Source organism: Heterocephalus glaber, unplaced genomic scaffold (assembly GCF_053883595.1).
Source record: "Heterocephalus glaber isolate CG9 unplaced genomic scaffold, H.glaber_assembly_v1.0 deba00000942, whole genome shotgun sequence".
NCBI lineage: Eukaryota > Metazoa > Chordata > Mammalia > Rodentia > Bathyergidae > Heterocephalus > Heterocephalus glaber.
The window spans coordinates 4,709,027-4,726,230 of record NW_028258174.1 but is presented as its reverse complement, the minus strand read 5'-3'; the positions used below and the strand labels follow the sequence as shown (position 1 = coordinate 4,726,230).

Sequence of the window (17,204 nt, the reverse complement as noted above, 5' to 3'; positions counted from 1 at the left end):
ATGATTGATGATGCAAGCCACAGATGATTAAATGATGTACAAGGTCCCTGGAAAGGCAAGGGAGGGGAATGGTAGAGAGAACTCTTCTCCCAAGACAACCAGCAAAAGGGTAAGTGGGCATGGGCACATTTTTAGATGTGGCTAAAGACTCTGATGGAATTTTCATCTGATGGCCTTGATTGTTCCCTATATAGTGGGTAGGCAGCAAGATCTTTTGCTGATAATAAGTGAGAAATGCACAATAGAGAAAGTACTTGAAGAGAGGGTGAGTTTTAGAAGAGGCATATGGGAGAGGTCTGACCAGGGCTATGTGAAATATATCACCAAGTAATGCATGGAGGTTAGTGAATAGAAATGGGTGGTGCCTGAGATGTACAAAATTAATTCATTAATAAAATCAAGGCATATTTATTAAATGCCAATAGTGTGACAGGCAAGATTCCCATACAGGGGAATGAATGATGAACAAGGCCTATCTTCATGGGGAGACAGCACACATGTACATACTCTAATGTTAGACAGAATTATGTGCTATGAAGGAGAAAAATTTTTGTTTCAAATGTAAGATCAAAAGCTACCAGTTTTTAATTGAGCTCATTGGTTAGGCCTCTCTAGGCAGGTGGTACTTGAATAGAAGTGTGTGTGAAGTGAAGGAATGATCCATGTGACCCTCATGGGAGACAAAGTAAGACAGGTACAAAGGTCTTAACAAAGGGGGTGGGGTGTGCTTGGCATGCACCAAGAATGCCAAGGAGGCCAGTATGGCTGGTGCAAAGACATGAAGGAGCTGGGTGGAAGATTAAGACTGAGATGCAGACCCAGATCAGATCTTGTAGGATCTGAGGCTGTGGAAAACATTTTGCATTGTGTTCCACATGTAATGGGAAGCTACTAGACAGCTAAAAATAAAGGGATGATGTGATCTAACGTCACTCTGGTTGTTGTATGGAGAATAAATAAACCGAAGAGAGGGCAAGAAAGCAGAAAGAGAGCTAGTGGTGAGGAGCCCAGTGCAGTGGTCCACTGTAAAAGCATGGTGGAAATGTTAAGAAGAGGCAACACTCTGTACATATTTTGAAGGTGGAACTATAAGATTTGCTAATGGATCAGATGTGGGATGTGAAGTCAACAGAGGAGGTAGCACTGTCCCCAAGGGTTTCGTTCTGGGATCTGGATTAACGATGCCTCTGGATGAATGGATCAAGCTGGAGAACACTGAGGGAGAAGAAGAACTGGTTGGGAGGTGTCAGGTACAAATAATCAGAAGTTTTCAGCATGTTTATTTGAGACACCTATTAGATACTCACATGTATATGATGAGTGTGCAGTTGTATACATAGGTCTGGAGTTCGGCAACAGCACCAGGATGGAGGTATAAACCTGGGAATTATTTGTGTATTCAAAGTTATGGGACTTGATGAAAGCAAGGGGAAAGTGAGTATAAAAAGAAGATACCTGACCACAGAGCTCTGACGCCAGTTAGCAGAAAGCGGAAAGATGTGGAGGTAAAAGAAAAGGAAACTGAAAAGCAAGCTCCAGTGAGGTCCGAGGGAAACCTGGAGAGTGTGGGGTCTCAGGAGCTGAAGGAAAAAAGTATACTGCAAAGAGGAGCCAGGTGTGGTGGTGCACTCCTCAGCGCTTGGGAGGCTGAGGCAGGACGATTGTGCTTGGTTCAGCCAGTCTGGGCTATGTACAATAATGAATTCAAGGGTAGCTGGAACTACATAGTGAGACCCTGTCTCAAAAAGTGAAAGAAAAAAAGGAGAGAACGCCCACCATGCTGAATGTTGTGAGATAGCGAGGACTAGGACTTGACCTTTGGCTTTGGCAAAGTGGAAATCACTGGTGGCTTTGACGAGAGCAGTTTCTCTGCAGCAGTAGGGACAGAGATTGATTGGAGAGGGTTTAGGAGAAAACGAGAAGAGGGATGTGTAAATATTGAATGTGAGCTCTGGTAAGGAGTTGCAATAAAGGGGAGCAGAGAGAGAGAGCAGTAGCTAGAAGAGGTTGCTCAGAGAGATGTGGTGAATTGTCCTCCAGCATGTAAGCTAACAACACCGGTTCAGGGCCAGGGGACTGAAGGAGGGCACTGAAGGCAAAACCGTCAGGGAGCTGCTCAGAGGCCAAACAGAGGCCCCTGGGATTGGGCTGGAGTAAAGCAGGTGATGCCAGAGTCCATACACAGCATTGAGAATGGCTTTCCTAGCTGGAGTGTGAGCCCTAGAGAATGAGGAAGGACAGCCAAGAAATAAGACATTTAGAAGAAAAAAAAAAAAGATCAGGGAAAGAAAGAAACTATCATCTACTGAGCACCTACAAGGGGCCAAGTGCTTTCACATGTACTACAGCTTTGATGTCTGAAGTGTTAAAATCTCCTTGTACAGATGAGATTGCAATTCGGACTTTTAAGTACACACCTGGGTCATGCAGCTAGCTGATGATCAGAACTAAACTAGTTCTTCCTGAAATCTGAAGTCCATTCATTTTCATTTTTCCCTCCCTCCACCCCCTTTTTCTGTCCCTTCTTTCTGAGGTATAATTTATGTATATAGTAAAGTACAGAAATCTAAGTGCATAGCTTATGAACTACACACACACACACACACACACACACACAATTTTCATACAGGTTAAGATATAGTACATTTATAATACCCCAGAAAGTTTCCTTCTCGTGCCTCTTCCATTTCATATTCTTCCAAAGGTAGCCATTATTCTGATCTCTATCACATAGATTCGTTTTGCCTGTTTTGGCAAAATGGATTCATTTAGTACATACTCTTTTGTGCCTGGCTTTTTTTCACTTAACTAGTATGTCTGTAAACTTTCTGTTTTGAGTGTAGCAATAGATCATCATTTTTTCATTCAATGTTCTATTGTAGAAATACATCTCAATTGTAATCACTCTGCTGTTGATAAGCATTTGGATTGTATTTAGAACTATTATGAATAATGCTGAATATTATGGCTATTTCTTAAACATAAAATTGAAAGCATAAACTTTATTTTCTCTTGGGTATCTATCTCAAGAATGGAATTGTGTTCTTCAGGTAGCTGTATGTTTAACTTTAACAGCTACTATCAAATGAATCTTCGATGGCTCTACATTCTCACAAACACTTGATATTGTCAGACATTTTAATTTTAGGTACCTGACAGGGAAGTACTTGTATCTCACAGTGGTTTGAATTTGAATTTCCTCAATGAGTAATGGTGCTGAGCACATTTTTTTTGCTTATTGTTCATTTTATATCCTTTTTGTATGAAGTAGCTTCTCATCACATATTTCACATATTTAGTTCATTTTAAAATATTAGGTGGGTCAAGTTTTTTCTTAGTTATTTGTATGAATTTGTTATACACTAATTTTAGTTTTCTCTATTAGCTTTTTAGTTTACTATCAATTAATTAATTCTGGTTCTGGAAATAAAGCCCAGGGCTTAAAAATCTAAACAGCTTTTTAAATTCTTACATAATGCTTTTACTAGTTGCCTGAGAGCTTACCATGTGATTCCATGTTTTATTAAAGCCTACCTTAAATTAGTTCCTTTTTCACTAAACACAATAAAGGTGCAACACTTTTACTCAATTTAACCTATTTTTTGCAACATTGTAGCTCTATCTGTAACTTCTATATATGTTACAAACCTCTCGACTCATCACTACTGTTGGTTTACATGGCCTATTTTGACATCTAAGCATCACAGAATTATAAGAGATTTCACATTGCCTTTTAGAAGCTGCTGGCCTCACTTTCCAGCCTCTTCTGCACAACCCAGCACTCAGCAAATGTCTTGTGGGAAAATGCAGCCACACTTGAGGCTCATATCAATTAGTTACATCAGCCCACAAGGGCTGCCAACAACTTTATTTATTTTCCCCTATTAAAGTCCCTCTGCCTGAACGCATGCACCAAACTCACATATGCTTCCAAGCGAAAAAAGCCCTGCAGGCATCCTCTCTAGAATCTGAGTCCTCCAGTCCTCATCGCTTCCACAGACCTTTCTGACTTCCCTGGGAATGTAACGTTTGTAATTTACCCAGCTGTTTTTCCTCATTGTTGGAAGAGGAGCTTTTGGCTGCCACAATCTACTATGACCCAAGCTCAGGGAATAAATGAAGTAGAAGGGGGGAAAACGTAGAATATGCCTGATCAGAAAAAGGAGAGCAATAGGTAGCTATAAACAAGTATAAGACTTTCTCCCTACTGAGCTCTTGGTCTATTGCAGTGTGGGTTAGGAACCCTTGTAAGTATGGATTTTTCCAGGTTGAGCACTTGCGTGGAAAGAGGACGCTCGCTCATAGGAGATAACCATTGTGCAGTATATCTACAGGGCCCGGGCCTCCCTCAGCCAGCAAGTCTAGCTCACTAACTCAGGTTCTTTCCATTGCCTTTTTTTGGGTACTGGGGATAGAACTCAGGACGTTGCGTTTTGGAGGCAGGCATGGTGTCACTCAGCCAAAGCCCCGGCCCTCCACTGACTTTTTGATTTTCTATAGAAAACAGAAACAAGCGAGGGACTCTTGGAATTTGAAATGAGAAAATTATTTGATATTTTATAAAGCTAAGTCTTCTGTGTGTGCGTTTTGTTTTTTTTTTTAATGGATCAGACAACAAGAAGTAAGCTAGTAACCACGAGCTTCTTGATTGAGGAGGGAAAGTTAACCTGGGGGAGAAGGGAAATGAAGGGACTATGATATTTTATCCTCTGGAGTCAGAGTTAATTTGCTTGGGTTAAGAAGTCTGAACCCAGAAAACATCTTTCTTACTGTCCCTATATTTTAGGACCATATTCCTATAATTTGGATTCTAGACTCATTTTGAATTATTCAGTTTTTAGTTATCTCATGTTTTAGTCACTTTCTTGATGCAGAGACACAGTACCCAACACGCACAACTTCAAAGAGGAGAGGTTTATTTTGGTTCATGTTTTCAGTCCGTCGTTGGCTGGCTCCAAGCCAGGAAGGGTATGGTGGAAAGCTCTACTTGAGGAAAGCGGCTCAACTCCCACTCGCAGGAAGCAGGCAAGGGAGGAGCTGGGAAGGGAGGAGCTGGGAAGAAAGACCTTCCCTCCAGGCCCCGCCCCAGTGACCGGCCTCTTCCCGCCAGGCCCCACCTCCCGCCAGCACAAGGGGCTGCTGAACTCAACAGTGACTGAATCCCGTGGGGTCAACACCCTTCTGGTTCTATCACCTTTCAAAGCCCCGTCTCTGAGCTCTGAAACTTTGGGGAACATTCTTGAGTTAAGCTGTAACACTTTAGCTTTTAGTAAGGATTTGGAAATAACATCTTAGTAAAGTTAGCAAGAAGATCCACAGAAAGAGACTTGAGTTCATGCTTGAGAAAACAGAAATGGGCAAGCCACAGAAGGGATCTGGGACCGGGCGGTGACAAGTTGGATGACGCCATCCACCTGTGCAGCCGTGGCTCCTTTCTGAAGAGCCTCCAAACCGAACTGTTCTCCAACTTGGAGGAGTGTATTTCTGTTTTCTTTTTAATCAGGAAAGCTTAATGCACAGCTGGCTTACAGTCTTTCGAGGCGCATTGGAGGCCAAGAAAGCTATGAAGGTGAGAGAGAAAATCAACACCCTAATGGTGTGCAGCTTAGGGGAAGTATCTTTATCTCTCCCCATAGTTATTGAGGGAATTGCTATTTTGCAGCACAGTGAAATAATTTATGTTTATGTTTATGATTTTGGGTTATTGAGAAGAATGACATTATATTTAGGGTTTTTTTCTGAGTCTGGGAAATGTACAAAGTACTTGAGAAAATATTTCACAATTATTAACTGTGTGTTAATACTTTGACTAGTGTTCAGTTTTACTGAAACTTCACTAATTAGAAATATGATGTAGTAGAGTCTGTGAATTGTCGGACATGTATTTTCAACCTTCTTACCATGGGTCTTTCCATACTATGAGGCTTTGAAAGCCAGAGGTACATTTCCTAAACTCTGGTAGGTTTAGGGCTCTTTGAGATTTAGCCCCTTTGGAACATGGACTCTGGATATGAGTCAAGTGCAGAAAGAGGCGGGGCTGGAGACACTCACTGCTGTGGGCTCAGAGGTAGCAGAGGCCTCATTGCTCAACCTCAGGTGCTTCCAGATCTGCTACTCTGGCAGCCATGAAAGGTGCTTTCCTGGAAGTGGCACAGACAGCTAGGAGTAGTCCCTGGAGTTCAGTTACACACCGCCCCCCACCCCTTACCTTTCATGATTTAATACACCACAGGATCATTGCCAATAGATACTTTTGTGCTTCGTTAACTCTGGCATGGCCTCTGTTGTCTACCATTGAATGCCATATACCACATATGCCTCGTGCCTTCGAAGCCACCATTCTCTCCACCACTCAGCCTCAGGGCCTGGCACCCTATGGGCCTGTTATTGAGGTGAGGTTAGCCTGTCCAGTGATTTTAGAGGAGCTTAGAATAGCCTCCATTCCTTGACTTTACTGCCCCTAAATCTTAAGTAAAATTCCGCTTTTAAAATTTCATTTCCTTAAGACTAGTTTTTCTTTCCTCAAACTTCCCAAGTGCACCACAGCCCTGATGGATCTCCTCTTATTATATGTAGGTACATTTAACAGGAGATTTCTCTGTTCCACTCACTAGGGGAAACTTATGGGAGAGAATGTACCTGAGAAGTTGTGGTGGGAGTGTACAGTAGAGTCTGAAGGAGATGCAAATGAAGTAAGAATATTCCAAAAGGAACAACCCTTGAAGCAGGCAGTAGTGACTTACAACTTCATGTGAACATGCTGCAGAATTGCTTTTGATAAGGTAGAGTCAGGGATTGGGAAACTTTGGAGTAAAAAGTTCAAATGTTTGGAAAACACACATATATGTGGTCTAGGCTAGAATTGGAAGCTTTTGTTCTCAAGGGTGATAGAGCTCAGAGCACAGAGGCTATAAGGACAGTTTGTCTGAAGCAGGGTCCTACCTCTCCCTGTTCAGGCTTCAGACGCAGAATAGAATCTGGTCTTGTGCTGAGTGAAGACAGCCTGGGATAGCAAGCAAGAGGGCTTGCAGGGAAACTGTTCCTCTCCTAGTCAAGGCAGGGCTGCGGGAGTTTCTCTTCTGGCTGATCCAGGGAGGGTTTGGAGGGATGATGCAAGATTTTTTCTTTTCGCCAGTCATGTATTAAATATTTTGGACTATGAGTAGAATGATTTTAAAAAGCTATTTAGAGACAAGGGAAATAACTGTTTGGTCAGCAGAATCCTGGACTTCTAATGGGAGATGGCTGAGATGGGATCATTACAATTATTTTATAGTTGCAAGGAAGAAGTTTATCCACAAAGCCTTTCTTAGCCTTTCCTAAGAGACTTAAAAACAATTTCACAACTATCTAGTTTTAATCTCTCCAACATCCTTGTGAGGTATGTAAGAAAGAATATTCTTGCACATTTTTTTTAACAGATCTTAAAATCTCATGACAAGTGTTTTCCAAAGAAAGCATGTGGGGCCAAAGTGTGAAGCCAGCCAGAGAAGTCTGTCTTCTGAGAGGAAAGCTGTTATTTTTGCTGCTGAAGAGTTGTTTAATCTCTGCTTTTTTCTTTATATTCTGACTCTACAATTATTGATGGCCTCCAATGTAGTAATGCAGGGCATAGCGCTGACCTATTATGGATCTGGTGGAGCATTAATTATGAAGGCTTTCCTGTGGTTTGGACAGCAGACAGTGCACAGGGTTGGATTCTTGGCTAGGCATTTAGAAAGGTTTCAGAGTTGCAGAAAATCTCTGATACAAGAAGCTATGGAACCTTAGGCATGGTCTTTTTCGGGGCAGCTCTAAAGGGCTTTTCTGGTAATGAAAGGTAGAATTTCTTTCAAAAATCATTGCTAGTCATTACCTTCATACCTTCTATTGTCTGAGGAAAGAAAAAATTCTATTGATCTGCCCAGCTAAGTTTTACCCTTGTCAGTATCAAAGGCTTAATTTCTAACAATGGTAATGAATAATAGACAAACACTGGCAATTTATCCTGGATTGTTAAAGCGTGAAAGATAATGGAACTTCTCCCTTTTGTTTAACATGGGATTTGAAATAGACTACTACATAGAAATAGTTGTATTTCATTAAAGCATGGGGTCAACACAATAAAGGCCTTTGTGTTAAAGAAAGTGTCTCTATTTTAAAGCAATCTGATTGTAGCAGGTTGTGGATTTAGTTTTGATTTTTATTTCTTACTGATGAATGTTTAGGGTATCTCATTTTCATATTTAATTGTTAAAATAAACTTGGGGCTGAAGGCCCCTTACAAAGTCAATCAAGTTTTACTTTTAAACTAGAATTAGGCAAATTAAAGGATTCAACTGATCACATATAGTACCCAATGCCTGCCAGATTCTCATTTATGCTGAAATTGAATGCTGAAAACTAACAATGTGGCTTGCAAACAGTTTTTTATTATTGTCCACAAAACTTAATAAGGCTCTAATGTGCTATATATTAAAAAATCAAGATTCCCTTAAAATTTCATCTGTGTAGCTTTTAAGGGCTTCAAGAAGACATGCAGGATGTACTACAGAGTTGCTGTGCAAGTGTACTTTTTTTTTTTGCAGGTATTCTTGATACATCAGTTTTGCTCAGCAAAAGTGAGAGGATTTATTCTGAAATAATTATACCATATCATCATATAATTTTGCTATAAACAATTGGGCAATGACCACTCTTTCATTAAATTGCCGTGTTCAAACCTTACAAATTTTGGGAGAATTCTACAGTTTAAAAAAAAAAAGGTGCCATTTCAGTCTTGGGTAGAATGGAGAAGTAGAAAAAGGCCTATAGGGCCAGGCATTTAGCTCAGTGGTTCTGCCGCCTGACTTGTTAAAAGTGCATTCAGAGTTTTACTTTCAGATCTAGAAGAATCAAGCTTTTCTCATGGTAACATATCTGATGTTTTGTGTTGGGCAGCCTGACATGATTTTTATTTTGAAGTCTATAAGGTGGGGCTTCAGGAGTAACACAACATGCATTCTTGGGATCTCTGAAGGTTGTATTAAGTTCCTATTTCAAATCATGCCACTCTCTACTGCTCCCAAACCATTGATGATTCCCTATTGCCCGTTTCATAAAATCTAAATTCCTTAATGGTTCTTTTCCCAATCTACTCAGGACTGTCCTGCCGTCAGGACAGGGCTGCTAGTGTTCTTTCCAAGCAGGGGAAATAATAAGAGCAAAGGTCTAGAGACAGGAAAGCACAGTGGGCGTTGGGGTACAGTGAATGAGGGTGCCTGGAGATTAGATTCCATATATGTCAACTTTGGCCTCACAGGTGCCTTGAGATCTGTTACACACATCTTACTGAGCTCCTCTCTGTGCCAAAGATGGCTATCAGAAGGGAGGCAAAAAATGAATAATTCAGTATCCACATCCTCAGCCCTGCATCTGCTGCGGGCTTCAGGGCTGGTAAACAATCACCGCAGAGGCCATTCACTGCTTTGATACCCGCTCCGGCCACAGTTATGGCAATAATGGGCATTTGTTTCCTGATTTTTACATAGTTTCCCCACATTAAGGTACAATTTAAAAGCTACAAAGACATTAAGATAAGATCTGCTGCTATAAAAAACCTGGCCAGTGGTCTCCCACTTAGCGGTTGAAGCAGCTAATGTGCACACACTGCACTGTTAGCGAGACAGCAGAAACTCTTCCCTGTCTGCTTTGTTGTCCAGCCTCCGGTGGCCTTTCTTCTGGCCACCTTTGTGAGAGTTATTTCTCTGTGAGAGAGTTATTTCTTTTTCTTTCTCTCCTAGCAACAGTGCCATTCTTTCAGGGAGCGTTTGTCTCCCTCTCTGAGCAGCCGGCTAAGTCACAGAGGAAGGTAGAGGAAGGAGGAGAGCTCCAGTCTCCTGTCCTAGCTGAGAGGAAGCTGCCTTCCCACTAGGAAAATTCCTGCGGAGGGATGGGGGATGCGTGCCCTGCAGCTGGGTTCCTTCCCATTCTGATGGACAAACTTACAGTCAAGTGATCAGGGCTGAGGCACAGAAACAGAATCAGAGGTGACAGAGCTGGAAGAGTAGGGATGGCATGCTGTAAAGAAGAACAAAATGTGATGTGAGCACAGAAAACAGGATGGAAAAAGGAAAGGAGAAAAAACCAAAACCACATAAAAACCAGAGAAGTCAGAGAAAGGAAGAAAATAACTCTTTTATGATAGTCCAGGCCAAAGAGGGAAGAGAAGGACCCACTAGTTAAATTGGATCCATGTGCTTTTCCAGAAATATAGGAATCTTAAAGAGAATCCATGGCATGTGAAGCCTAGGAAGAAGACAGCAGCAGCACAGTGCCGCTGTGCATTTCTCCTCTTCCTTCAATGCAGTGGAAACCAGGAATCCCAAGCTCCAAACAATTCAGCCTAAAGGCAAGAGACAGAGGAGCACAAACTGCAGCAAGACAGAAACAAATGTCCTTTCTGATCTGTAGTAAGAGCAATCACAAATTACATGTGAATTATACTATGTGAGAAAGAAGGAAAAGGAAAAGGAAGAAAAGGGGAAGAAGGAAGGAAGGAAAAAGGAAGGAAGTGCTCCTTTTGCCCTCTCATCACCTTTTCTTCAGATGTGCTGGAAAGAGAAGTGAAGGCTGCCAAGTGCATTCCCGAACTTTTGAACATTAAAACCTTTTGTTACTGCCTGAACCTTGTTAGTAACTGGGGCATTGGCACCCATTGATACAAGGACACCTCCACCCAACATCACCACTGTGGGAACTGAAGGAGCTTGTTAAAATAAGGATTTGGGGACTGAAAGTCTCAGGCTGTGGGGCTTTCAGAGCTACTGTTCCCTGGGGTGATGCTCATGTACCCTTAGGTTTGAGAGGCTCAGCGGTCTGATCTGAAAATAATATAGTTCCTCTGCTTTCCCTAGGGCTATAGCAGTAATGTGATGAGAAAGTAAAATGGCTTTTGACCTCAGGATTTTTAATCTAGTCACAAGCTGAGCTGAAATGACAGAGCCCTGAGATTTTTGCCGTGGGCATGCTGTGCCTCACTTTATCCTGTCAGTTCCCTGGTGATCTTTTCTGACCTTAAAAGGTTTTTGAAGCCCTTGACTTTGGGAAAGTTTAAATCAGGAATGTTTTTTACTTCAAAGTGGTTGGTAGCTGGGAGATTATTTCTGGCATGTGTCATGATGATAAGACAAGTCGGGGGTGCAGGAGGGAGTTGCTCCCTAGGTGGTCCTGTGAAACAGGCAATGTTTTGATCATTCTTCACCTAAGCCCTTTTATCATTGTGAAATCTAGGTATGTCTCATCATGGGGAGCTAATGTCAGTAAATAAACCTAACAATGCCTGAGATGTGTTGCCAGAATGCACCCAGGAAAGTGCATACGTGTGTGTGTGTGTGTGTGTGTGTGTGTGTGTTGTGTCTTTTGTCTGAACAACATTCTGCCAGAGGCTCAGGGCCCAGGGTTGATCTCAGAGCCACTGGCCACATCTGTTTTCATTGTGTCTCGGCACTGTTCTCCCCATGTCCTCATCTTTGACCTTAGTCTCCCCGCCTCAATGACTTTGTGACACTTTCCCTGATTCTTCCCAAAGTCTTATGAAAGAAAGATATAAAGGTACCAAAGGAAAAAGGTACCAGGTTGGAGATATTATCTGTGAGCCAGTAATGTAAGTTTGACTCTGATTCTTTTTTGGTTGAGATGGATAAGCAACATGATCTGCAGAAGAAAAGGAGGTATCTTCCATCTGGCCTCGGCAGGGTTGCAGTGTGACGCCTGCTGTTTGTCAGCAACTCCGGAGACATGGTTGAGGCCCATCTGATGTATAGCACTGTGGGAGTGTGGGGTGACTATGACCTCTGTCACTATGCTTGAGAAACATCCTAGGAAGAGCAAAGGTGGAGCAAGTGTGCAAATGCTAGATCAACACCAAGAACAGGTGGACCCTGTGGGAGGTCATGTGAAAGAAAGCAGCAGACAGGCCCCTGCTCTCTCTCTCTCTCTCTCTCTCTCACACACACACACACACACACACACACACACACACACACACACTCCAGGACATTAAACACTCCCAGACATTTTCCATACCACTAGCCCAGAACCAGCTTTATTAGGTTGTGGAGTGATTTTAGGCAGGGCTCCCAGCCTCACATTGCAGGCCCAGGGTCTGTCATTCCATTATAACTTTGTTCTTGCAGGTCTTCAAAGCTTTCATCTTGGCAAGTTCTTCCTTGCACAGGCTGCTTCTGATGAGCCCATAAGTCATGTTCAGCTGGTATCTTGATATTTAGCTACATCTCTGAGTGGGGAGGAAGAATTATTAATTGACAATCTGGTAGACGCAAATCCCATCCAGGACGTGTCTTGGGAGAAGCATTTGAGGGTAGTTCAAAAGAGGGGTTAAGTGCATCAATGGAACAGGTAGGAAGAACTCAACTTTGCTTAGTTCATCCTCCCCTTAGAGGCTGGCTTGAGTCTATCTTTCACATTTTCCAATGACAACAAAGAAGTATTTGATAGTCGTTTTTGTTTTTGTTTTGAGACAGGTTTTCACAATGTAGTTCAGGCTGGCCTGAACTCACTATATAGCACAGGCTAGCCTCGAACTCCCAGTGATCCTCCTGCCTCATCCTCCAGAGTACTGAGATTACAGATGTGTGCCTCCACTCCCTGCTTGAAGGTCTTTAAATAAGGTTAATACAGCCTTTTTTGATGGACTTACAGTTTGCCTTAACTTAGCACTCTGCTCTTAAGAATTTACTGTGGCAAGCTAATTATAAATGCACACAGGATTGATTCATTCTTCACTCTTAAATTCAACAATCATTTATTGAGTACACACTACATGCTAGTGCAATAGTAGACAAAGTCCCTGATCTCATAGAGCTTATATTCTAGCTGGGCAAGACAGGTAATAAAGAAAAGCATCATGTTATCAAATCTCACAGGCAGTTTTCAGTCTACAGTTCATTAGACATCTCAGTCTTTTCACTTTCTTCAGTTGGTTTCTGGGGCACTGCATTGTCTTAAGTTACTGTTTATCTTTCTCAGCACCATCACCTTCATCTCCCTGACTTTAAATTGGTGCAGTTAAATTACCCCCTCACATCTGTACACCAATGATCTAGGTTTATTTTATTTTCAGTCCTCACCACTTCCATGAGTTCATTCTTCTAAATCTCACTGCCTACTCCGTATCTCCACTCAGATGTCTAATAGGCTTAGGTGTGCTAGGAAAGCAGTCTCCTACTGAGCTATATTCCCAGCCTGTCCTTCAGGATTGTTTTAAAATGCATCTCAGACATCATATTTCTTAATATGTCAACTATATACCATATTATTTTACAAAAACAGATTAGAAAGAAACATGCATAATATGATTTTATTGTGGTAAACAATATGTGCACAGGGAAAAGTCGTACAGAATAGTTATCTCTGAATCATGGCATTATGAATGATTCCGGATCTTCCCCTTTGCTTGTGTGTATTTCCCACAGTGAACATGTTTTATGTGGAGAGAAGACGGTGCGGGTGGGAGAAGATATTGATGCTGACACCCAGCAGTATTCCTCTAGTGAATATGCTACTTTGGGCTGGGTCCTTCACATGGTAGAACAGAAACAACTACTCAGCAGAGGTGAGGATCCTTTGTTTCCTCCTTGGATGCTCCATCATGTAAAATGGCCACATCCACATCTGTCATTACAGCATGGCTTCTCAAGCTGGGCTGGATCATTCCTTATTGTGGAAGGCTATCCTTTTCATGGGAGGATGTGTAAGTAGCATCCCTTATTTTCTACCCACTAGTGCCAGTAACATCCTTTTCTACTGCTCTAACAACCAAAAATGTTCTCAGACATTGCCAAGTGTCCCTAGAAGCAAAATACCCATGGTGTGCAAGTTGAGATGCATGGTGTCTAGGAGGATGGCAGGGCAAATGTCCTATTTCAGGCACTTTGCCGGTGAAACCTCAAGGAGGATGCAATTTGTGATCTGAGGAGAGCTGCTCTTGTGGTTTAATGACCTGTGCATTTAATTAACCAACCTATGACAAGCGGTTAATGATTATCTGCATTTTTGAAACATATCCAGAAATGACCAAGACAAGTTCAACTCTATGAGAAAAGCAAAGATCATGAATGAAAGATTGCTTGTCAACTATGACAGTGATTGGTTAGATTTGCCTCTTCAGCTTACCAACAGATCCATTTCACTATTTGACATCCAGACACAGGGAAATATTGTGCAGAAGTTAAAAACAGGAGATTTCATCTTAGAAAATGAATGATGCTACATACATATAAATAGGTCTTTTTGATTAGTAATAAACACATAGTTGCAAAAGATAGAGGAAAGGGCATTTAAATATTGTGTTCAATTTAGAGGTTTTTTTCATAATGGAAAAATCTTATTAGAGAAGTATGGAAATGAGATAAGGGAAAATCTGAGGTCACCTTGCCCCTTCCCTTCCAGACCCACACTGCTCTGTATGCATTCTCTTCCCCACCCTGTTCTCCGCCCCAGGAGAGAATCTTATCAATAGCCCCATTTTAATCATACGGGCTCTTCCTCATGTTTCCTGTCCACAGTGAACCTCAGCAGATGAGCAGAAGGTACACACTAGTGGTATTAAAATCTTCAGAGGATTACTTTAGGGACACTGTGTTGATTGCATGGAAAATAAAACTTGTAGCAAAATCTACATCAGACGTTGCTGAACTAGGTTTATCAAGCACTGTATAAATTGTGTCTTTAAATGGTATTACATAATTAAACAACTTTAACAGAGTGTATTTATGGAGTTTTGAGTCTTAATGGTTATTTTCTTGAAATTGTTGGGTACTCCAAATTCCAGAGAATATCATGCAATATATTTATAAATCTCCATATACTTTTGTTATGTTTGCCTTCCTCAAAAAATCCTTTTTACAACAATATCTGGAATTTTACTCAATGGGAAATAATTTTTTAAATTTATTATTAATTGAATATCTTCTGTGGGCCAGGTATTATTTAGGTACTAAATTCATAATAGTTATGCAATATTTGTAACTCATCATGTATATATTTCCCCTCAGGAAAATGGAAGCTCAGAGGAGTTGAGTACTTTGTCTAAGTACTGAATAGCAGAGTCTGGACTCAAAGGCAAGTCAAGTAAATTGTCACAGGATGTGAGATTGTGTCTCACAGTTTGTGTGAAGAAAAATGTCCTTGCCTGGATTCTTCAAAACAGAGCCCATCAGCAATTTGTTGGGGGAGGGTGTATGTAAAAAATAAAAATAAAAGAAGTCAATCATAATGAAATGTTGAGGAGCCTAAGGCCCTGGGGTGGCCAGGGAATAGACTAGATTGCATTGAGTTTTATTACAGGTAAAGAAAAAGGATAAGTGCCTTGTTCAGTGACAAAGAATAAATTGGGTCTTTCTTAAACTAGGAAAGGAAGAGATTTCAGAGAGGCGAGCTCCCCATGGAAAAGCCCCAAAATTCAAAGGAGGAGCCGGTGGGGCTCCACATATTCAGGCTCTGTTGTCCAAGGCTAAGGGGAAAGAGAGGAGAGGTCAGCAGGGGCTGCTTCACAGAGAACCATGAAAAACGCAAACAGAAGGCACCTGGCTATAGCTTTAAAGAACAAAAACAACCCAAACCTAAACCTAAAACTCAAACCCATCCCCAAACCGGCGGGGGGAAAGAATTCTACCCACAACTGAACAGGAACATTGGACACTGCACCTCAGACTGAGCGTTCAGTCTGATTAATTAAGGTCACGGTGACTATGGAAATACCAGCTGGGGAGCATTTCGCCCAGAGATAAATTCGTGCCTTTGTATCTCTGAGAGACAGCAGGGAGGTGTGTGTTTGGAGCTAAATTAATTTGATTTACATCATGCCATGGTAACTTCTGTTCTCTCTCCCTGCTGTCAGATGTCTTCGCTGGCTTTTTCTCTCTCCCCCCCTCCCCCGCCACCCCATTTCATAACACGGAGAGAAAGCGCGATTGGCTCCAGGCAAAATTTAGAAATGGAATAACTCTAATTTGATTATTCTGCATTGAGTGCTGTTCTTTCTCTCCCAGCACCCCACCCCCACCCCTTTCTCGAGGAAGAGAAGTTGTAAACCCAAGCATAAGTGTGATTTATTTTTACATCGTGCTTCATGGCTCAAACCGCTCGACGATCAGAACTTATTCCTTGCGGCAAAACCCGGCAGCTCACCTAACCTCCTCCCGCGTGTCCTCAACAATGCTAACCCCAGAAACGAAGTTACAGCCCAGGCCCCTGCAGGAAGCCCCCCCCCCCCCCGCCCCGGCCAGGCGCTGTAGGCCGGGCAGGGGGCGCCACCGAGGGACCCTGGCGCAACCAAGCCCCGGCCCGGCGCCCCGCGTCCCTTCCAGGGGCCCGGCGTGCTCGGCGGGGCGGGCTAAGGAGGCACCCGGGGCTGGCGGCGGGGAGGGTCCGGTCGCGGGGAGTCCCCACCGTCCGCGGGGCCGCCTTGGACCGGAGCACAGGCCATGGCGAGGGAGAGGCCGCCCGGACGCGGCTGTGGCGCCCTGCCCCGGTGTCTGCTCGGCGCCGCGCTGCTGCTGGGCCTGCGGCTCTGCGTAGAGCTGCGGCGCGTGGGGTCGGGGTCGGGAGCCCCAGTCCGCAGCGCCCCGCCGGGCCCGGTCCCCGGGCCGCCCGCGCCGCACCTGCTGCCCCCGCCTGGCCCTCCGAGGGGCACCAGCAGGAGGCAGGTGACCTACGTGCGCCGCGGGCGCCGGACGCTGGAGCCGAGCTGCTGCGCCCCGCGGAAGGTCAGTGGCGAACCGCGCTGAAGCCCACACCCGGCCAAACCGATGCTTTCTAAACCCGCTGTGCACTCCTGGGTGGCTTCACTGGTCACATCCTTCAGTTCCCGGGGGGGGGGGACACGAAGTGGAACTGAGCAGAGTTCATTCCATATTCAACCAATATTTGCTGAGTGTCCACTGTACGGCAGGCCCTGTCCCAGGCTCTGAGCATCCAGCAATGAAGGACTAAACCCTGCTCAATTCAGGGAGGGGAGGTTTAGCGTGCTAGGCAGGAAAAGGACAAGAAAGGAGTCGTGGGTGCCATTATGTACTGTGGGTCTCCCAGTATTCCCTATGGAGGCCTGGATGAAGCTGGGTAGGGTACTAATGGAGAATGGCTTGTCCACAGCCTTCATCATGGTGATGAAAGCCCTCCTGGAGTCCCGCCCCAGCGTGGCAGGGTGGCTGGATTAGGGTGAG

At 43.4% G+C, this 17,204-nt stretch overlaps 1 protein-coding gene across 7 annotated transcripts in view; it reads left to right on the top strand.

Moving 5' to 3' along the window:
- The first annotated feature begins 16,310 nt into the window (after positions 1–16,310).
- Positions 16,311–17,204, top strand: part of Mettl24 (methyltransferase like 24) — a 131,981-nt gene continuing 131,087 nt past the window's right edge. For 2 of the 7 annotated variants that reach the window (XM_004873978.3, XM_021251533.2), the window contains exon 1: positions 16,316–16,748. In XM_004873978.3, the coding sequence (XP_004874035.1) occupies positions 16,467–16,748 (282 nt within the window). In that variant the 5' untranslated portion in view covers positions 16,316–16,466. Of the gene's footprint in view, positions 16,749–17,204 lie in introns of all 7 variants that reach the window. The other 5 variants (XM_087208683.1, XM_087208682.1, XM_087208684.1 and 2 more) reach the window with 4 other exon arrangements.